The sequence below is a fragment of the Gambusia affinis genome, linkage group LG19 (genome assembly GCF_019740435.1).
Source record: "Gambusia affinis linkage group LG19, SWU_Gaff_1.0, whole genome shotgun sequence".
Lineage (NCBI taxonomy): Eukaryota > Metazoa > Chordata > Actinopteri > Cyprinodontiformes > Poeciliidae > Gambusia > Gambusia affinis.
The window spans coordinates 1,632,268-1,655,505 of NC_057886.1; the positions used below are offsets into that span (position 1 = coordinate 1,632,268).

Genomic DNA, 23,238 nt, shown 5'->3' on the forward strand with positions numbered 1-23,238 from the left:
ATCACCCTCTAGTGGAAGTGTTTGGGAACTTCACTAGAGGGTGAAGTTCCCATCAGCTGTCTGACTCTCAGACAGCTGATACTGTCTGAGAGTCAGAAGCTTTAGAGCAGCAAACCGTCTGTAAGCTTCGTGGAATGGATTTCTTTGACAGAGCAGCTGCATCCACATCACCAAGTGCGGCGCAATAGTGTACTGTAAAACACTGTTTATCAAAGTGGGGGCCACGGCCGCAAAGGGGCGCGAGTGGGCCATCAGAATGTTGGGAACATGAGAAAAAAAGGAATCCAATATGGTTTTAAATCGTAACTTTATTTTATTTTTTTTTTCTAAATGTAATCTCTTTTTAAATCATTATTACAAAATATAAGTTAAAATAACTTCTTCAACCCTTATTTAAGCAGGATAAAACTCCTCAAGGTCAAAGATCTATTTTACAAGAGAATCTTGACAACTTACTGAAGATGGAGATCCAGATAGAAATAGCTCTTATTGTCCCACAGAGGGGAAATTCAGAAAAACAACGTTTACCATGGTCGTCTCTGATTGGCTGCCAGTCAAATGTATCACGTTGCTTTGCTTCTAAAGCTAGAAATGGAAAAGTAGAAAAACTCCAGAGGAACCGTCCAGCAGCCCTGCTGCAAAAAAACTCAACTTTAGAGAGGAAATAAAATTTCATGGGATTAATTTAAATATCTGACATTTTCTTATAAAAAGAGAGGTTTGTGGTTGGAAAATTCTATGTGGTAGCATATTCCACATCAGTTAATAAAGTCATAACATATTACCTGCTAACATCGTAATGTGTTATGACTTATTACCACTTCTAGGTCTACCTCACTAGTCTTGGGTTGAACATGTTTTTGCCTTCAGAACTGCTGCAGTTGGTACTGATTGAGTGTTGGAAACTGTTTGCCACTTATGGCCCAAGTCTCATGTTTCCTGGTGGCGGGAAAGACAGAGAAATGAGGGTGTGAGAAAATGAGTAGATGAGCCGTTTCTGGTCAAAATGTTTCTCTGGTATCAACAGTTCAAAGTCACTGAAACAGCTTTTCTTCCTCATTTTTTGCTAAGCTTGTACTTCTGTAAGTCATGAAATTGTTGCTATGTGATTTACTGTTTGAGTTAACACTCAGGTGAATAATAAAGCAGCCAGTGAGTGTAGAAAGACTTGCTGTTTTTTTTTAAATTTTTTATTAATGGACAGAGACAGTTGTGTAGGTTTTACTTTATGATGATATAACAGTTTTTACTCCATTCATACTTTTCTTCCAGGTTCTTTGACATTTTACACTCAAATATCGAGAAATATATCATACAGAAACATAATTCCTACAACAAAAAGGTCATTTCTAGAAAAACATCCCCCTGTCCGTCAATTTAAATAACTGAAGATAAATTCTTATACATCATATGTCATTCAGACAAACTGATTCTAGTTGCACAACATAAGAAACCAAAAGTTCCTCAAACTGCTTTGCTTTTAATGAACAAACTCTGTATCACTTCACTGAAATGAAAAAGGTCATTTTGTGCTAAATAATCTTAACATTTTTTATTAGTCAGGAACATACTGTAACTTCTGGAGTCTGACCAATACAATGTGAACAGATACAAAACGTACAATCATCCTAATTCAGTTTGAACCTCACAGAAACAACTTGTAGTGTGAGACTGAGTGTTGCTCAACCTGTAAAGAATCAGGTTACACTGCACAATAATATTTCATTTCCAGTTACTTGTGATTAATTAAACATTAACCAGAGTCTACACCTAAATACTCATGAGTTATTTATTTTTGCCTGTTTTTGATTCTAACTGGAGAGTTAAACTGTTGTTCAGAAGGAAGACTTCCGCGGCGACACTTGGACAACTCCTTTTGTTCAGCAATGCCGTTCTTAAATACAGCACAGGATCAGGAGGATGAGCCAGCTGAGGCTGCACCAAAACACCACAGAATCAGCAGGAGGTTTTAAAGGAAGTGGGCTTTCCTCTAGAGCTCTGCAATATACAAACTAGACGGTGAACTTCAGCTGCATCCACGGTGCCATAATGACAGAAACTTAATTTAGTGGAGTTTACACACAAGAAGAATGTAACACAAAGGCAACTATTAGGCAGCATCTTGAAAATGATTGATAATGTATACAATTAACCATGATAACTAATCAAATTCTGATATTGTTTGATTTGCTGGAAAATATAAAGTTACATACTTTATATTGTGGTTGGATATATATGTGTTCAAATGAATGAAGTTAAAAAGGTGATTTTTGAAGCAACGTACATCCTTAATATGTCCCAAACACACATTAACAGAAAAAAAAGGTTGTATTAGAATCACTGGGACCCTGTCACCTCAGAGCATTTCAAATCCATCCCTCTCCCCTCCTTCACCAGCACAGCGCCCCCTGCAGCTGCTGGAGTTCCTCCTATCAGACGCTTCAGCTCAGGCCCACGTGAGCCCGGCTGCTGCTGTTAGTCCAGGTTCTTCTCAGCGTGGAGAATTTGACAGTACATCTGCATGGAGAACACCAGGGCCAAAATCTGTGGAGAGGACGAGTCACATGGTCAGAGAGCAGCGCTGCATCTCTATCAGTCCAGCACCGAAACTCACTAAATGCTCTATTTGATCCCAACTTCATGTTCCAAACCCAAAGTTAGAAAACTAGTGGGGCTTATAAATTGTGCTCAGTGATCAAGATAACATTGATCACTGCTAGACTGACAGGTTATTCACAGCTCTGCCTTTTATACATTCAGTGAAAGGAACATTGTTACAAAGACTATTAAAGATTAAGCAAACAATAAGGACAAAAACCATGTTTATATTTTGCCAAATAAAACTGGAGAAAATACTTTGCCAATCAGAAATAAGTATTTCATATATCTACTACGTATGCTCCAATCAGGTTTTTCTGCTGCCGATTCTGACACCAATCACCCATGAGGCCGATCATGATACTATATGATCTGGCGAAATTAAAAATTGATCTGGTAATAAATTCACATAATTTAGACATAAAACATGCTAAATATTTGCAGGCACTATATACAGCAGCTACTCAATCAAAAGGACAACTGAAAAACCTGCAATCAGTAAAGCAATATTTAACAGTAAGGCTCTCAACAGCCTAATTTATACATAAATTAAATAAATCTCATACCACTGCATATGTCAAATAATGTCAAGTAAAAAAAAGGAAATATTAATTTAATGTTGAACACAAGTTGCATCAAAATAAACAATCCTGAGTTACTGAATGAAAACTTCCTGAGAACATGGCTTTGTTGTTCTGGTTCTGATTGGTTGGTTCTGACTGAGCTGAGTAATTCTGTAGAACACAGGAGGATCGATCGACACACCTCTAATACCTACAATTAACTTATGACTAGTCATAAAGTTAATTTTCGTTTTTAGTTTTGACTAGTCATAATTCTAAGTCAAGATATCTTGAATGATGCTATAATATCTTAAATGTATTTTTAGATAGTAGTAAAATAGATTTGACAAGTGCAAATTAAATTCCAGATATCTTAAAATTAAAAATAAATTATACATATCCAGGATTGTAATTTTGACAAGTCAAAATTCCTTTTGAAGTATTTTAGAAATGTCTTTATCTTACACAGCCTTTCTATTTAATATAAGTTAAATTAATATTCTGCCTTGTCAGAATGACATTACAGATATCCCGGATTAGCATTCTGTCAAGTCAAAATGTTCTAGGCATACGTAGCATTTTTAAAATTCAATATAACAATGGAAAACAGAAAAAAAATGAGAAAAGATTTTTTGAAACGGCAACATTTTCAGCCCAGGAAAGAGCTGACAGAAGCACTTTTATCTTCTCAGCGCCGTGTTAAGGGCATTGTGTTTGTCGGAACAAACAGGAAATTCTTGGCAGATTTCTTGCACAGTCTTCAAGCAAATGAAGTTTTGTGTTCTCCTTATAACCCACACTGACAATTTTCTGACAAATTTTGTGCAGGACATCCAAAATTCTGCAGGAAATTGTTTGTACAATTCAGAGCAAGGGAGCAAAGCAGCAATTCCCACAGAATCATAAAGATGAACTCTAAACAACTTGTTTAGACAGTTTATCAGCAAAAATAAATAAAAATAAAATAAAATAAAATAAAATAAAATTGGATTTTGGTGCAAGTTTCACTTTAAGTACCTTCATGCAAAATTAAAATGAGATATCTGGGGACCAAGAATCTTCATATGCTGGAGTTCAGCTTTTCTTGGCCTACCAGACTGAAACAGTTGTAAATTTCAACGGAGTTGTTCAAATGATGAGGACGTAGAGATAAAGTACCTGTACAACACCGATGCACACTCCAAACACCAGGACGGGCTGGATGTTGTCACTCAGCCAGTTTTTGGCCTTCGCAAAGCAACCCTGTTGCAAACATTCACACACAACACGTAGAGGAGACTGATGAGTGACAGCAGATCAGAGGTGGAGGACTGACGTCACATGCATGAACCACTGGAGCTGGTCTTAGAAACTGCTTTTCCATTCTGGGCAGTTTCTCTGGGTGGAATGGTAATAATGTGTTCTCCAAACAGCAAAAGGTTCATGCGCATCTTTGATCAACATGAATCAGTTTTCCTAGACAATGCATCTAGTACAGTGCATCTAGTTCAGTGCTTCCCAAAGTGGGTCGTGGAGGACTGGCATCCTGCATGTTGTAGTTCTCTCCCTGGTTTAACACATCTGGATCAAATGATGGCTCATTAGAAGCCTAGGAAGAACATTGACCTGCTGAAAAGGCTGTTACTACCACCAGGGAGAGAACTAAAACATGCAGGATGCCGGCTCTCCAGGACTGACCTTGAGCACCCCTGATCTAATTCAACATTTATTTTCTAGAAAGTCCTGGACATCAACAGGAAAACATTCTAGTCTAATCACTGCAGCATGAAGTCTACCTGATATGTAGACCACAGAAATCTATGAAAAGATTGAGCTCCCAGCTAGTACACAGGGTTGATTGCCAGTGCTAAGCCCCTCCTCCTGACTCTGATTGGTTGTTTTTGGTCTGTGTATTCCTTCAGACGGCAAGAGCAGCACAAGGAGGAGGTGGAGGGGATTGATATTTTCACAGATTATCTGCATCATAGCATACTGTCACAACATGGTGACAGTTTGAACAAATATGTAAAAATCATGTTTTTTTTATACAAGTGACATGCTGCAGCTTTAAATATCAGCGTAGCCAAACTGTAGCCGATTTTTATTTCCTCTCCTGTGTGAAATGAGAGTCTTTTCTGGCTTAAGTCTGTTCCTTCCACTTTATTGTCACTGACTCTCCCCCGTCACCCTCCACCCTCTCCAGCAACCCCCACCTCACTCTGAGCTCTAGTGAAATGTAGGCAATCCTGGTTCATCAAATAAGTGTTGTCTCAGCAGAAGGGTTTTCCCGTGTGGTTGCTCTCAGCAAATACTTGTGGTGCACAAACAAATTTGTGCATCTGGAGCACATTTAGCTTCCATGACAGAGAACCAACCCAGACATGTGTTTGGGAAATGTTTGGTGCCCCAAATGTTCCCTACAGAACTGATGACAGACCAACCTCACTCCATCCAGTGCACTGGTCTCTGTCGGCGCCGGGGCAGCAGGAAGAGGGCAGCGTTCCGTTCAGCACTTCATGCCAGTCTGTGGAGTTGTTGACGCCGCAGCATTTGAACTGCACACAGAGACATGAAGGAAGAGAGTGAGTCCTCTCTGCAACTTTACATAACTTCTGCTTGTCAGGCTGGTTCTGCATGTCTTTCGTTCCATTTTTTCAAGCAGTAAAGTTGCCTGATATCTGATGTCCTGAAAAACTTAGCATGCAAGTAGTTCTGAGAGAATCATGGGTACCATCTTCTGCACATTGTCCCAGGATTTTTTAAGGTCATGTTCTGAATTATATTTCTTCATGCCGTCTTTTAAGTCCCCCTTGGCATGTGACTCCACCTGAGAAAAAACAGAAAGATGCATAGTTACCTATAGAGACAACAGTTCACCCGTTTGACTCACGCCTCAGCTTCCTCATGTTACTGTTACATTATTTTTCATATTCCTGACCAGTTAACTCACTGCTCTAACTCTGAATATACCTCCACTATGTCCACCCTGACCTGCTGCTTGGTTTCCATGACGCCGCCTGTTCTCTGGTGTTCTCTATTAATGCTCTGAGTCCAGAAACAAAACAGCTTCATTCAGACTCAGGTTATGACGGGTGGACAACGTCTGGCTGCCACTCAGGTGACGCCTGAAGTTGTCTGTGTTTAGAAAGCATGTCGCTGCAGAGAGGCCAGACATCCGCAACAGGTCGAAGGGTGCTTACGCCGTCAAATATCAAAACAATCAGATAGTCAATCTACACAGAAAGTTCCAATGTGTGATAAAATTAGTCAAAGAGTATAATTAATGCATAAAATAAAGTCTATCTATAAACCTGAGCAGACATATTTCCTTCTCTGGTTTGTTTTTGGTCTCTTGGTGCAGATTGGAGGCTGAGCTCACCTGGTCATGGAGGTAGTATAAAACCAGAACCACGGTGATCTCTGTGAGGACCAGAATCAACAGGATCACAAAGAACTGCAAAACAGAGAAGAGTACATGTTGGGGTCAAAGGTTAGACTCTGAATTTAAGCCATCCTTTATAACACGGTGTTCTCAGACTCTATAGTGTCTCCATAGTTACATAAATGCTCAAAAACTTCTATGAAAAAATATATTTTTTAAAGTTCTTTTATATAATTTTTTTTTTTTAATGCAGTGTTCTTACAGTGCACAAAAGACAGCGCTGCTCTTTTAGAGCCCCGAGGCAACCCAGGAATCCTGTTACCATGGTGATGCCACCAGCAACCAGCAGCAGGTTGGCAGCTGAGAGTGATGGGAAGGACAAGGGCAGTGAGGAAAACTCTGCCTGCGTGAAGGACAGCCAGATCCCAACGCCGAACAAGCCACATCCTCCCAGCTTTAAGGCAAAGGTCAAAGGTCAAAGGGTAAAGTCAAAGCAGGATTAACACCAAAGGAAACATAAATGGCAAATTATCTTCCATTCCAGACACAATAATAAAAGTTGAGTCCAGATGGCACTGTAACATTTTCTCTTATTATTATTATTATTATTGTTAGTAATTTATTTATTTATTTTTAACAATTTTGCTTAGAAAATTAGAACATGTGAAAATAAGACCAGCAGCTTGTCACTGATCTGTGAAAATACTGACCCAGAAGATAAGATTGAAGACAAACATCAAGTATTTAACGCAGCAGAGGCACCGCTGAGACACAGACATCCTGCAAGACAGACAGACAGACAGACAGACAGCTTCACTGCAGGGTACATGCACTTCGGTTTTTGCATAATACTAAATAAATCATTTGTAGAGTCAGGATGATAATTAACATGAACAAAAAATATATCAGGATGAATAATAACACAAAATATTAAACTTTAATCACTGAGTATAAATATATGTAATTATGTGTTTGTGTGCACATAGGGGTAAATCTTGGGGGGTCCGGACCCCCCCAATCTTTGAAAAGTCTAGAATTGCCCCCCTCCCCCCAAAAAAAACAATAATTGTAGAAACGTTTGCATCTAAATAATATCAATATGAAAAGACAAAAGAAACAAAACAAATCTGCCATTTATCTTAGGAGAAAATAAGAATGAACTTTTAGGTCCCCCTACCATTATTAGGACAAAATGGTTCAGTACAAAGTGCAGGAGGAGCAACAGCAGCACTGAAGGTACAGGCTCCTGAAGTGAGGAGTTAGCTGTTAGCTGTTAGCTGTGGTTCTGCTGCACAAATAACAACCCTCCACTAAGTAAATACTTAAAGCAAAAGACATGCAAATCTTTTATCTACATTCTCTGCTCAATAGAGTGAAACACGATAACAATAAAAATCCGACTGCAGTTTGGCTGAATCATGATAAACTCCCTCATTAGCAAAACTGCTACACTGCTTTCATAGACTTAAGCTTTTTTGTTAAAGGTAGCAAACATCTCATTCATAATGAGATTCTTTATTTTTAAGTTAATTAGAAGAGTTTGAAACGGGAGGGACGGGCTGAGCAAGTGACCAACAGCTCTGTGTGTGGGAGCCGAGAACAGATAGAAAAAACAGAAAGTTCTGCCTTTATTTCTCACTGTCTTCAACGTTGACTGCAGGGGCCCCCAAAGTTGGTCCGAGAGGGCCGACATCCTGCATGTTTTAGTTCTCTCCCTGGTTTAACACACCTGGATCAAATGATGGCTCGTTTAGAGGCCTAAGAAGAACATTGACCTGCTGAAAAGGTTGTTGGTGCCACCAGGGAGAGAACTAAAACATGCAGGATGCTGGCCCTCCAGGACCGACTTTGGGGGCCCCTGACGTAGAGTCTTTAAAAGCACAAAAAAAAAATCTGAATATTTTTCTATATAAACCCTGGTGCTTTAAATGTTACGTTTACGTTCTGATACTCCCCAGATATTCATTTCTATCTACTTGTTTGTTCTCCGTCATCCAGGACATGACAAAACTAAAAAAAGGTTTAAAAATAAAGCAACTGAACAAGTTATAATTTAAAAAGCCCATAACTTGTATTGGAAGCCATTTCAATAAATCAATATTAATGAGGAATTTTATTAGGGGCAGTTACTCATTAAAACTTTTTTATTTAGAACCTTAATATTTTGTAAAGGTGTAGCAGAGATTAGATCAGTCAGACTGAAGCAACATTTGAATTTTTGTTTTACTTCTCAATAGTTTGCTTACTGAGAAAAACACATTTGATGTGCATTACTAGTCATTTTTGGTCCTGCAGCTTGAATGTGGTCCAAAAACTTTTTAAGCCACATTTTACGTTACATTTCACTGTAACTTTGCCGACTACCCCAAAATTGGTCTTAAGAAATTTTCCTGCTTATGATCCCCCCCAATAATAAGATGGGATTTACGCCCTTGTGTGTGCATGAGCATGTTTCCACTCTAAGCCCAATCTGAATTGTCCTTCCAGCCACCCTACACAGGAAGTCTGACTGCTGACAGGAAGGAAGCTCCCTCCCCAGCCCAATAGCCCTAATTATACTGCTGAAGGCATTTCCCATGTCTTCTTTCACTTACAGCATCTTCCACAGATCATTTCTCCTCAAAGTAAAACACTTTGCTTTAAAAAACCCTTATGGTCAGGGGTTGGAGCAGCATGTAACCGTCGCATAGCTGATGAAGCACAGCGTAGCCTTGAGGAGTCAAATCTGAGTCATGAACAGGAAAATCCTAAATGGATTTTGATAAGTAGCTATGATTCCAAATAGAACAGCTTCATGAACACTGCCTGCAGTATTCCTATACTGAGAAATGCAACAAAGCCAACTTTCAGCTGGTGTCTTAATCCAATCCTTCTTTTAAACGTCATAAAACTATTATATTTGTATTTATTTGAATATTCATAGCCTTTGAGCAATTGGTTTTTCATTTTAAACCAAGTAGTGTGTAATTGTGAAGCAGAAGGAAATTGAACATGTTTTTTCCTTTTTGGGAAATAAGAATCTGAAGTGTGTTGAGCATTCAGTATTCAGTTCTACTTCTTCTGTTGCACACAATAAACACCAACATACTCACTTTCTGTCTTCACAGGATGATAGACACAGATTATCGTTTTTTAATTTATACTCTGACCTCTGAGGTTTGACTGAGAGCTTTACTGAACCATAACTGAACCAATACTGAAAAATAACCGAACCATTACTGAACCATTACTGAACCATAACTGAACCATTACTGAACCATTACTGAACCAATACTGAACCATAACTGAACCAATACTGAACCATTACTGAACCATTACTGAACCATTACTGAACCAATACTGAACCAATACTGAAAAATAACCGAACCATTACTGAACCATTACTGAACCATAACTGAACCATTACTGAACCATTACTGAACCAATACTGAACCATAACTGAACCAATACTGAACCATTACTGAACCATTACTGAACCAATACTGAACCAATACTGAACCATCACTTAACCATAACTGAACCATAACTGAACCAATACTGAACCATTACTGAACCATTACTGAACCATTACTGAACCAATACTGAACCATCACTTAACCATAACTGAACCAATACTGAACCAATACTGAACCAATACTGAACCAATACTGAACCATTACTGAACCAATACTGAACCATTACTGAACCATCACTTAACCATAACTGAACCATAACTGAACCAATACTGAACCATTACTGAACCATAACTGAACCATCACTTAACCATAACTGAACCATTACTGAACCAATACTGAACCAATACTGAACCAATACTGAACCAATACTGAACCAATACTGAACCATCACTTAACCATAACTGAACCAATACTGAACCATTACTGAACCATTACTGAACCATTACTGAACCAATACTGAACCATCACTTAACCATAACTGAACCAATACTGAACCAATACTGAACCAATACTGAACCAATACTGAACCATTACTGAACCAATACTGAACCAATACTGAACCATCACTTAACCATAACTGAACCATTACTAAACCAATACTGAAACAATATTGAAACAATACTGAACCATAATTGAACCAATACAGAAAGAATACTGAACTATTACTTAACCAATACTGAACCAATACTGAACCATAACTTTTAAAAGCTACAACAGCAAAAATAATAAAATCAACTGACGAGAGCAGAGTTAGGTTCTACAGCAACATTCCAGAGCCTGACCAGTGCTTCATCTGGACATGGAGACAAGATGGACCAGCTGCTGACCTACCAGGACACAGACGTCCATCTGCACAGACTGGACAGGTGATCAGTAATCAATAGAATGGCAAAGAGGCACATTGTTACTCTGAGCAGCAGAAATCCAAAGCTGAGGTAGGAGCAGGAATCTTCTGAATGCCATGCAACCTAAAAGTTTCTCGTAATAAAATTCATGAAAGAGGAGCTGCATGTATCAATCACTTGTTAAAAGAAGTCCAGCTTGGACCGTCTACAAGTCCTTTGTAGGAGACAGAAGGTATGTAACCCCACACTTCACTCTGAAGGCATCCTTGTCAGCATCATGTTGTGGGATGCTGTTGGTCAGAGGGATGTAAACACAGAACAATCCTGGAAGCAAAATGTCTGAGGTTCAGCCACCGAAACCTCCAGATGCAGTGGAACCATTTAGATCAACACTTGCTCATGGGTTACAACAGTCCAGTCAAAGTCCACAGCTAAATTCAGACCTACACTAACAGATGTTCTCCTTTCAGGTTTGATCTTACCAGCAAATAATTCAATCTGTGCAAATCCGCTCGAGGTTTCTGGATCTGCTAGATTTATTTGCAGTCAGCTGTGGTTCTGCAAAGTGTGGACTTGGGATGAATCGGGGTTAAGACTCATGTGCACCATTTTTTTTTAACCCCCAAATGGGAAACAGTGTTTAATCTTCCGTTCATGTCAGTTATCTACTACCTTGTGTTGGTTTTACATGTAACATATCAATAGAATGCTCTTAGATTTGTGGTGTGAATACTTTTGCAAGGCACTATGATCCTGGTTGAGATTTTATCATTACAACAGATTATCTAACAATCTCATATATTCGTCTCTTTATCGAAGTCGTTTCATGTTGAGCTGCAAAACAAGAACTCCTGACCTCCAGGAGGGCATTACCATCCAGCTTCAGGAACTCTACAACGAGCTGAGAGGTTTTTAATCACTGTGACTGAGTGTCTGGGTGGTGACCCCACCTCGGCCTCCACCCGACCACCAGCTGCCGTGTTGGTCAGAGACCCCAGCAGAGGCCCTCACCGTCCCTCAGGGGTCCAGGCTGTGGAAGCCCCCCAATATTAGACCAAATATTCAGTGTTTGACTTGATCAGGACTCAGATCTCAGTGATTAATGTAAGAAGCAAAAATGAAACAATGTTATTACATCATAAAGTATCTATTTAAAATCCTTAGTGTGGAAGTTTTTTTTTTCTCTGTAAAGTGGAACCTGGAGTTCGTCTTTACCTGAAGATGACTTTGTCTTCTCTCGGTTCTTGTCTCTTTCCTCTTAAAGCCGAACTCCTTGATGCTTTGTTAGCTTGACAAACGTCCTGGATCTGGTTTCTGAACCGGCCAGGCGCCTCAGTCAGCTTTTCTTGCTCCTCTTTTCCTCCTTCCTGGGTAAACACAGTCTGCCTGTTTTTACTAGTTAACCTGCTTTTCTGCAGACTTGGAATTTAAACATAATTAGATGCCAAAAGGTTCACCGTATGTTTAGTGCCTTTCTTCTCACAGACTTACAACTTTGTCCCTCCCACTTTCTTCCACTCTTTCTCTCTCTCTCTTTCTCCTCAATGTTTTCCAGATGTGTGTGTTGTTGCCCGTCCCACTCCAGGTCCCTCCCCCTACTGTTTTTTTTTTTTTCCACACTGCTGCTCCCTCCTTGGGCAACAGACTCCAGCTCTTAGTATGTCTTTCAAATTCCATTTTTCGCTTCTTTGTTTCAGAAATCTGAGGTCAGCCTCCTGTTTCCTCCATTTCAATGACACGACCCGGCAAACATCAGAACTCCAGTACATTCTGACACAGCGGAACACACAGGCTGGTTCGCTTCCTGACCAAACAGCAGATTACGTCCCATAATCTAAAACTAATAACTGTATTTGAGGGATTTTACGTTTTAAGCCACTTATTTTAACTCATTTCAAACCCAAATTGTGAACTCTCCTGGATCTTGCGGAGGATTACATTTTAATCTACATCCATTAAAACCTTTTAAATCTATTGTTTTCATGATTCAGGAAAATAAAAAAGCTGAGGATGACATCATGGGACCATAAAACACAGAACTGAGGGTAGATGAGGAGGAGATCACTGTTAGACTGAACTCTGGCGAGTTGAACACCAACATTTGTCACCTTAGCAAAACTGAAAATGTATCAGAAAATGTTGTAACATTTAATAAATTATGTATTCTTCAGTCACAGAAGATGTGTTTTAGTTCTGCTGACATTAAGAACCTAAACGAGTCAGAGGATAGTTTACAGTTTCGATTCAATTCACATTCACTCCAAAACTCATTTATGGCCTTGGACTAAGTGATGTGAAGTCTAGATTTTACTCAACAGAAGTCAAAACCATGTTTGGACTTGGCTGATCTAACAATCTTTCAGAATCATAAAACACGTCTGGCATATTGCCAGATTCTCCCGTTTAGCTCCCTGTGATTTTCCATGCTAGTCCTCTAGTACTGACTTTGTGACTTTTTCACGTCTGTGCTGTAAGGATTTTCTTCACTTTGCTCAGCCTGCCTGGTGCCTGTTACTTGTCTCATCTTTGAGTTTTCATTATAAACATCCTGACTGATAAACCTGTGAACATCACAGGTTCTTCTAGAGTTCAGTCAGTAAGCAGGCCACGCTGTGGTGAGTGGTACTGAAATACACTTTTCACAAAACCTGTTAATTCATAATATAAAAATTACAGACACTTCTTCACATGAATCCAGATGGGTTTCAGCAGCTTTTCTCCATTCATTTGTCATACAGTGGGTATATGTATTGTTTTATATTCAAGTTTTACTATGATTTTTATGTTCAGTTTTAATTTTATTTCATATTTTGGTTAGGAGTCAGGATTAGGAGTCTGTGTGGGGGTTCAGTGCTCATAGCTCCCCACCAGGGGGCGCCATGGAGCCGCCGGCCCTGCAGCTCTGATCCAGGTGAGCTGCGGTGCACCTGCACACCATCAGCCTCTTGGTGCTTTTCTGGGCTGTGTGCCTTAGTTTTTTCCCCTTTTCTTTTGTTCTTTTATTTTTAAATTATTTTTATATAAGTGGTAATAAACCTTATTTAGAAAGGAACATTGTACAGCTCCAACATAAAAGTCCCCTGTACCAAATTGAAGCAAAAGATAATTCACATCTGCTGTCCCTTGACAGATTACAAAAATTTATACACAATGCAATAAAAAAGGACAGAAAATACATTACAAATCACTTCCTAATCACAGTACACAAACATACAGAGTCACACAGTTAATGTTTACATATCTGAGCCGTTTTTAAAGATATTTTCAAGATAGATTTGAAAACTCTCATATCTCCTGCTCCTCACAATCATCAGGTTTGTTCCACTGATCACTACCTGTTCCTGGGTGTTGCTTCATTTCCTCCCCCTGGTGAAAACATTCTGGTGTGATGCTCAGTTGCTCCAATGTGCTGCACAAATCATAAAATCCCCATTTAAAAATTGTATTTTCTTCTCAGGCTGTCTATATCTGATATTTGATGAATGATGTGAAACTTTTAAGTATAACCAAAAGTAAAAATTTATAAAAACAAAAAGTCTTTCGGAGGCTACTTGCTTTTCTATGCGGTCTTGTATGTTTTTGCTACTATTTGAGAGCAAACTTAATTTCAAATCTGACTAAACAGGTTGATGTAATAAGAGCTTTATAACTGAGAAATGGCAGTCGTCATGAATATCTCTTCTATTTCCGTCTCTCGCCTCCTCTGGTTCATAGACACTTATTTTTATGGTAGCATGACGGCTCCTTGTGGTTCAGTTTCTCCAACGTCTTCCTCACAATTTGAACTGTATTTATTTGATTTGGAAAGGAAGACATTTTGTTGCATTTAGCATGGCCAGAGAATCAAACCCGATTCTCAACCAATTCTGGACAGAGATCCCGACAACACAACCTACAGCAGAACAGACGTTTACAACTTTTGATCATAAAAGACTGTAATAGAACTGATCAGGCTGATGTAAAGTTAACATGATTAGAAATCAAACAGTGACATAGTGAGTCTTAGCCAATCAAATTTGTTAGTTCTGTGTTTGAGCCAATGATTAAAGGCATGTTTGTGGAACGGTGCCAAGATGGCCGTGAATAGAACGTGACAGAGGCTTCTTGCAATGTTAGCGGCTTCACATAAACACATGCAGACGCTGAAGGGGAACGTCAGCCATCTGAGTTCATCCATAAGAGAAACAGTGATGAAACGGTAACCTGAGCTCCAGCTGGCCGTGTTTACTCTGCTGCCCTACAGGGCCTCTGCCTGAATGTCTGCTTCAATTCTATATGATTAGAGCACCAACAGAGTCAATAAGTGATTCTCTTTCATTTAAACACATTTGTTTGCAGAGATTTGTAAAAAAAAAAACGAGTGAAGAGAATCTGTTATTTAGCTTTGATTTTTGAAAAGACTGGAAGCAAGAGATAGACCATAATCCTGTCCAATGTGAGTTTTACTGGCTCCTTTTAATAAAAGGTTCCTAAAGTCCCTAAAAAAAAAAAAAAAAATCACAACGTGAATTACAATGCAAATATATATCAGAGTTCAAGTCACATGATTAGACTTATATCGTATGAAAACAATGACACGGTAGGGAAGCAATGATCTGTTCACATCAAATTAGGAGTCATAACAGGTTTATGTATTTATTGATTTTTATTGAATTAAATTGTATTTGATGATTTTGTATCTTTGCTCTCAAAAAAGTAAACCTTTTCCACAAAATAATCACAAAAAATGATGTAAAAGAAAAGTATGCATTTGTACATATTTGAGTGAAATAAGTTTTATGTTGGCCAGCAACAACAAAAGTGAAACTTCTGGTCGGACCACCATCACACCAGTGATAACATGACAAGCCAGAGGCGCATTATAGGTTTCCCAGTGAACACTGAAATGTCCATCATGCATGAGATGTATTGATGACCAGATCACACTGTGGGTCAACATCTGGACCCACCGGGTTTGATGGAAGAGAAATACTGAGTCTGACCAGAAGAACAGCACAAACAAACACAGCAGAAGGAAACGTGAAGCTCTTCTGTTATAGGACTACTGAACAGGCTATGAGACAGGAACAGAAAGCACAAAATACTGAGCAGGAACTTTATGACTTAGTCAGAACAATGAAGATGGAATGTGGATGAATGTTCCAGTGTGAATGTGACATAAAAACCTGATATCAGATGAGTGGACAAACACGGTTTTTGTGATGATGAAGGATTTACCTAACCTGTCTTCAGATCTCTGTACCACAGAAAATCTACTGAGTCAGCTGGAGATCCAAGTTGCCAAGCAACACCATGTCTCAGTCTTCAGTACGGATCAATGAAGAGTTTTAATGAACCAGCAGGTTTCAAATCTACTCACTTTTCCATAACACCACCTCCATCCATCCATCCATCCATCCATCCATCCATCCATCCATCCATCCATCCATCCATCCATCCATCCATCCATCCATCCATCCATCCATCCATCCATCCATCCATCTCAATTAAAATGAATGAACAGAATGGTCTCTGACTGGTCATTGGGACCTTGTGTTTATCTTCACTACCTGGACCGTCTTCTTCACATGTAAACCTCGGCTTACTCTCATGGTTTAGTTGTGTCACTTCTTAGGAATGACAGAAAGCAGGTGTGTGACAGCAGGCTGCTTAGGGAATCCCCCAGAAATAGGAATCTTCTTTTCACAGCCGCTCACATACACAGCAGTAGATGCTAAGCATGAGCTGTCTTTAGCTTTTTGATGAGTAGCAGGGCATTCCTGACCTGGCTGAGCTGAGCTGAGCTCATGGGGTGTAAATAGCTCAGTGGGAGGGCCACAGCTCCAGGCTGGGGTATATAGCTGCTCTGAGACCAGGGGCAGATTTACACCAAGACAGCTGACGAGCAAACAGAAGCTGACTTTCTTTCTTTCTTGATACTTGGAGTCAGGACCTGTTTATCCGAGCAGTGACGATGTCCCAGTACGCAACCTTGAGCAGCCTGCTGGCTGATGATCCGTTCCTCAGTCAGGAGGGAATCCTCTGGCCGCTGCGTCATGAAGCTCTGTCCTCCCTGCAGCAGAACTTCTTCAGCCGGAGAGCCGGCCTGGCTGAGAGCCTCCTCAGGGAGCTCCATGCTGGACCACAGCTGCTCAAACTGGCCCAGTTTCCTGTCATTTCCTCCACACTGAAAAGGTGAGCACAGGATTTAAGACCCTCAGTCCATCTTATCCTTTATTTGTTCAAACCTGTAGATGTTTGAGTGGAAGACCTTAGACAGAAACTTTTTAAACTACTTCGAGTAACGTATTGAGCAAACTGTACTGTTTGATAACTAGTTGGAATGTATGCTTGACTGAATTAAAGTGATTTATTTATTTTTTTTTTGGCAAAATGCTTTCAGATGGTGTTTGTTGTGAATTGGCATGGTATAAATAAAGCGAAATGAAACTGAGCTGAAGTCCCTCTGACCCTGGTGTTCGGTTTTCCTAGACTGAGTGAAGACAGAGAGCAGCAGACAGCGGCAGTCAGCACAGATCTGCACCGAGACGCACAGCAGACCAGCGACAACGGCGACCTTCTGGTGACCCTAGACGCCCGGGGTTATGCTCCCGGGGACATCACCGTCAAACTGGAAGGCCGAAGTCTGGCGGTGGTGGCCATGAAGCAGGCCGGAGCAGAGGAGAGCCAGTCCTGCTCCTCCTCCTCCTCTTCCTCTTCATCCTCCTCCTCAGCTTCATCCCACGTGGGATTCATGCAGAGAATAGATCTGCCCGCTCACCTGGACCTGTCAGGTCTCTCCTGCTCTCTAATGGACGACGGGCAGCTTCGGATCCACGCCCCCGTGGCCCGGCAGCCAATCAGCGAGGAGGAGCAGGTGCCCATCCGCTACAGAACGTCGCTGGAATTTCCCATTAAAAATGACGACACAGAGCAGGAACATAAAGACTGAAGCTACAGACACAAAGTGGAACACGTTTCTAACGACATCCACAAAAGGACTAAACTACAAGTCAAGTTTAAATTGATATCTTGAAAGCTTATTTTAAATATATTTTGTAATATTTTGAAAGTGTTCAAATTAAAATAAACAACAAAAATCAGATGTGTTAAAGGGGCAGTATTATGTGTTTTCCAGTCAAGTAACTGTGTTACCTTTAATTGATATAAAAATGCTACATATCAAACATACCTTAAAAAAAATTGACCTTGCAATTAACATCTTGAAATTGGGCCTCTGCTCTTTAAGAAACTCTTGTTGATGTGATGACTCTGCCTTCAGGAAGTCATCACAACAACATTCTTCTATTAAACATTTACAAACGTTTCTCTGAGTGCTGGACTGAGGAGTAGTTTGTACAGTGAGCTCAGCAGATCTGCAGCTTCAACAGGTGTTTGCTAATTGCTGCTGCTAGTTTGAAGGAGCTGAGTGGGAGAGGGTTGAGAAGAGATGGGGTGCTCTGTTGAAAGGCTCGGCTTGGAAACTGAAGGCGGGGCTAGGTCCACCCAAGCGTTTTACTAACTGGAATGGTTGCCATAGAGATTCAAGGATTTCTCAAACATCCATGAAAGAATGAAAGCAACACTCCAGGTATGTGTTGGATGAGAGAATAGAGAATCTCAAAAAAGCAGATTTTACATAATACTGCCACTTTAGTAAATGACTACGTGAAGTGAGGAGCTTTGTTGGCCACATGATGGCGCCAACATCCAATCTGAATGGAACGTGGAGGGGGACAGAGCAGAGGCCTTTTCTAATCACTAAAATCACCTGGAGCTCCCCTCTAGAGTCTGAATCAGAACCTTTAAAAGGTTCCAGCGACATTTCCTTTCCTCTTGTTTTGCAGTCGATGCAGACAGAGGCGGGGTAATGTTTGTCCTGCCCTGAGGAGCTGAGGAGGAGGAGGAGGAGGAAGAGAGCAGATGCAAGATAGTAAACAGCAACAGGTTTTAAAGGATTAGCTCAGTTGAATTCCCAAAATGTATCCACGTTCTGACTATCCTCTAATGGAGTTTAGTCCTGAAAAACCTTTTTCGGTTTCATTTTTGAAACGGCTCGGATCCCCCAGGAGCTGAATTCCATTCATTCCATTCCATTAATCTGCATGTGGCCGTAAACATGCAGATTAAACCGATGGCGGGGATTTGACAGCTGGAGAATCTGTTGTGTGTAGCAGTTCTGGTTAGCTAAACTGTTAAAGTTCTCAGGAGACTGAAAGGTAATCCTAATTACAGTAATAATGACGAGGCATGGGTCAGTACGACATCCTCTCAATATGATGACCGTATGTACAAGCATGTAGCATAACGGTACTCACTGCTAAGTATAACAAGGTCCAGTTGTTTTCATGTTGTCTGCAACAATTGTTGATTATTGTAGCAGTTATATTATTATAACATTGACTGTGATAGTCAGACCTCAGCAAAAACTAAATGTGTGGCAAATTCAGGTCCTGACTGCTGCAGAGTAACACTGGGAGTTTAACAAGCTGGTCATATATCCAGGCTATCTGCTCTGGTAGCCAGTCTATGGCCATGTTCAACACACAGGCTGCCTGTAGCTTAGCAACTGCAGCTTTAAAACAGTTTCATGTTAATAAGAACGATAGTTATCTGTCATATTTATTCAGTTAAAGTACAAGCTGACTGTGTGCATGAAAATGAAGTAAACATGGTAAACATGGAGCAAACATGATAAGAGAGAGGAAAACAAAACCTGCAAAGGAAAACCAACATCATCATGAGACATTTCTGTTCTGTGACCAAACAAAAAAGTATTTGTGAGAGACTGTGAGTCCACAGGGCAGGTGGGCAACTGCTTCCCTGCAAGCCTGGGCAACAGCAGTGACTCTAACCATCAATGACATGAGAGGTGGGACTACCATACATGGTCATGTTTTCTGATATAGTGGTGTGAAAAGTGTTCGCACCATTCCTGAGTTCCTTTTGCGTTATTGCATATTTGTTCCACTTCAGTGTTTCAAAACTTCAAACCAATTTAAATCGTCCAAGACAACACAAGAAAACACAAAAGGCACAAAAGGGAGAGAAAAGGGAGAGAAAAAAAAAATCCAAACCCACATGTTCATGTCCATTTTTGTTCAGTCTCTTCCTTCTGGTGGGGACATGACCTCTGACCTTTACTGAGGCTTGTTGTTGTTGTGTGGTCTTTTGAGACCTCTTGGGGTCATTTTCCTCCTGGGAAACGTCATCACTCTTCCATGTTTTCTCCATGTGTGGAAGGAGTTTTTTAAAGCTCAAACCAAAGCATGTGATAGATGACTTTCCTGTCTCTGTACAGGAGGAAACATATTTCACCACTGGCAGGACAACGTGAACTGATATTAACTTTATCCACTAAGTTCTAGTAGGATCTTATAACAGCCATCAGAATATGTTACTTCCTGTCTTCGAAGCTCTGGACACTTTGAGTGGACTGCATGTTTGTCACGTTTGTCCATCTACTGGGTTGACAGGTCTTTTAACTGCATAAAGTTGATGCCAGAAAAAGTTCAAACGAATTTGTTGCTAGCGTCTTGCAGCCAGCTGAGGTGCAGCAGTTAGGGAAGTGCTGCATCACTCTATGTTCCATACTGCCAGAGAAAAGCTCCAGTCACTGCAGCTCTACACCGACATCTTGTTGAAAGGAGACTCTGGCTCTGGTTTCATTAGTTTTGTTGTTGTTTTCACCAGGATCCTACCAGGTTTTCTCTCAATTTTGGTCCTGCTTCATCACCCCCATGATGGTTTTCAATTACAAATGACTGAACATCGTCTACATGCAGGTGCTAACAATCAGTGTTTCTTCCAAAGTTTCGAAACTGCAAAATAACTCAAAACAAACAAAAGACTTTAAAGTGGTGGTTTTATAATTGCAGTGGGACATGGATCAGGACCGTTAGCAGAGAGTGATCCCTGGAGCACACTGACCTCATTTACTGTAAAATGGAAAAAAGTCAAAACACACAGACTGTAAGCTCCTTCTCATGACTGGAGACAGTAACAGTGAAAAGAATTAAACGCTGCTGCAAGTTTCAGGTACCATTATCTGGTTTAAAAATCATTTAAAACTGGAGTGTAAAAAAAAAAAAAAAGATTCTGTATTGTTATCATTTATTGTAAAACGCTGAAAAAGAATATAAAAGCTTTGTAAGGAACAAGGTGTTATTAACCACCTTTAACAAAATTATCTTCTCACATTGTGGCAAGCTCATTTTTCACAGGTTCTGGTCCAAAGATGGCAACTTTGGAATTGTCATCAGAATTTAAAAGCTAAAAAGCTTAGAGTCGCCCAGGTTTCTGTGCCTTCAAGACAAACCTGTAATCTGTAGCTCTTCACCAGACTCTGAATGCCCCTGTCTGCTCTCCTCAGTCCTCCATAGCCCACTTATTTTTAGCTAACTTCTTTATCTGTCTATGATCTGTTGCTTCAAATAAATAGGATGTTACTGTGAAACATCAGTGTCTGACCTCAAAGTTGTGGTTCTAGAAGATTGATGAAAGATTGTCATTGACAGACATTTTCTTCTGGGAAAAGCCTTTTTAGAAGAGCTGAAGCTGTGAAAAGCTGCAAAGGTGACGGTCATATTTAACCAGGTTGATTAAGAATAAAAAGCTGTCATTAGTATTGCTTATTCAGACTAACTGTAAAACATGTTGTGAACCAAAAGGACAATAACAGTCATTTCTGATGTCATAATTGTTATTTGGAAATGAAATGTCTTCACAGACTTCAGAGGGAGCTTGTTGTTCATAGGCATACATAAATCTGACTGCGTCTATTGGTCTGAACGTGTGTAAGCTGTGGCGTTTTTAAAGTCCTGGTGGAACAAATGTGCTCACGTATTTATGGAGTGACGTTCTTAGAAAAGAGGGCAAGTCATGGAGGTGAGTGTGTGTGTGTGTGTGTGTGTGTGTGTGTGTGTGGGTGTGTGTGTGTGTGTGTGTGTTGTGTGGCGCGCTCGTGTGTGTGTCAGCATGTGTGGAGAAAACTGGACAAAAATTGGAGAGGACGGCAGATCACTGGACATAGCTTCCCGTACATTCAGTAGTGAAAACAGCTCCATGTTTTCATGGATGACAGTCATGAGGTCATCATTATAAAATCATACATTCGACTCAGGAGGAAGTCCTCCTCTGAGGATGATGCCTTTTTCTTTGCCGATCGCTTCAGCCTAAATACAAAGCGGCTTCATCTCAATAATGTGATTTGTACTGTATGAGTCTGCAGTGTTTCATTTTTATCAATGAAATTGTCCTTCAACACAGCAAAATTTGAAGCGTTAATTCAACTCCTAGAGTACCAATCTGAAACTATAGGGGGCAGTATCAGGTCACACACTCTAACAGAAAAGTGACAGAAAAACATGATATGGGCCATTGCTGAAACTTCACCAGCACCTTTAAGATGGCTTATATAATCATTATATAAGCCATCTTAACGATTGGTCCCCATCTTCATTATGGGGACCAACTTTTAGGTCCCCATGAGGGAGGAGGTCCCCACAACGTGATAAAAACAAGAACACACACACCCATAAAAAGATGACAAACTTAATTAGCGACACACACAAAATCTTTTGAATACCACAGGAGAGCCCACAGCTGGCTGTTGTCTGACTGATGATCTCATGCCAGATGCTGCAGGCAGGCACTTCTGTTTTTCCACAGGTCCTTCAATAAAGAAATGCATAGTTTTTCACAAACACTAGTGTTTCTGTCAAGCTGCCAACATCTGACGGATGAGTTAAATTAGACTGAGATCTGTGTTCGTAGCCTGAAGAAGAGCCCCTGACATGTATTATCCACTTTTGAATAATACGGTACATTCGCTGCTCAAGTGTGATGTGTGCAAAGTCCTCCGTAAAACCAGTTGAAGATGAGAGTGGGCAAAAAAGGGACCAAATGTTTGTTCAATTTCATGAGTCATTTTGGATCAAAATGTCCACCAAATGGTATTAATGTTCTGTCAAGATGGTACGTGATTCACACAAGAAAACAAATGTCGCATTACCACATTATTTTGCAAACAAAAGAGCAAGCTGATAACAGAGAGTGTTCACAGCAGAAACTAAAGACTTCTATCAATGCACATGAAACCAGCAGGTCTGTAGTCTGAGCATCTGAGAATGTAGGAGGGAAAAGGCAAAGACAGAAAAAACCTTTCATCTCTGAGCTGTTTGGAGGCTCCAGGAATTAGATCAAAACATTTATCAGCAGAAGCAGGTCATGTTATTTATCTGACTTTAACCTAATAATCCTCACATCAGCTAATAAAACCTTCAAATGAAGCACATTACTTTAATGGCCTTACTTTCTGCAATGACATAGTTATTAACATTCATCTGTTGTTGTTTATCGGCATGTATAGTGTAAGGATGATTTTAGTTACTTCTTCATATTTCATACGAATAATAATAATAGCGAGAAGGACATAA

General features: G+C 40.1%; 2 protein-coding genes across 2 annotated transcripts; one reads left to right on the forward strand and one right to left on the reverse strand.

Annotated features, from left to right (window-relative positions):
* Window positions 1-1,169: 1,169 nt before the first annotated feature.
* On the reverse strand, window positions 1,170-12,365 carry tspan4b (tetraspanin 4b). The gene is made up of 8 exons (XM_044099090.1): window positions 12,038-12,365; window positions 7,233-7,302; window positions 6,785-6,976; window positions 6,520-6,594; window positions 5,872-5,967; window positions 5,582-5,695; window positions 4,320-4,403; window positions 1,170-2,544 (listed from the first exon to the last, which is right to left on the reverse strand). The coding sequence occupies exons 2-8, from the start codon at window positions 7,299-7,301 to the stop codon at window positions 2,476-2,478; spliced, it is 699 nt and encodes a 232-aa protein (XP_043955025.1). The 5' UTR covers window position 7,302; window positions 12,038-12,365; the 3' UTR covers window positions 1,170-2,475.
* Window positions 12,366-16,686: 4,321 nt separating this feature from the next.
* On the forward strand, window positions 16,687-18,143 carry hspb9 (heat shock protein, alpha-crystallin-related, 9). Its single transcript, XM_044099091.1, has 2 exons — window positions 16,687-16,996; window positions 17,294-18,143. The coding sequence occupies exons 1-2, from the start codon at window positions 16,776-16,778 to the stop codon at window positions 17,751-17,753; spliced, it is 681 nt and encodes a 226-aa protein (XP_043955026.1). The 5' UTR covers window positions 16,687-16,775; the 3' UTR covers window positions 17,754-18,143.
* The last annotated feature ends 5,095 nt before the right edge of the window (window positions 18,144-23,238 follow it).

Coding starts and splice junctions, on each gene's coding strand:
- tspan4b (XM_044099090.1), bottom strand. CDS start 7,301: ATGTCTGTGTCTCAGCGGTGCCTCTGCTGCGTTAAATACTTGATGTTT. Junction 5,968..6,519: donor TATACTACCTCCATGACCAG/GTGAGCTCAGCC, acceptor GTTTTTTCTCAG/GTGGAGTCACATGCCAAGGG. Junction 2,545..4,319: donor TGTGCATCGGTGTTGTACAG/GTACTTTATCTC, acceptor TCCTCTCCACAG/ATTTTGGCCCTGGTGTTCTC.
- hspb9 (XM_044099091.1), top strand. CDS start 16,776: ATGTCCCAGTACGCAACCTTGAGCAGCCTGCTGGCTGATGATCCGTTC. Junction 16,997..17,293: donor ATTTCCTCCACACTGAAAAG/GTGAGCACAGGA, acceptor CGGTTTTCCTAG/ACTGAGTGAAGACAGAGAGC.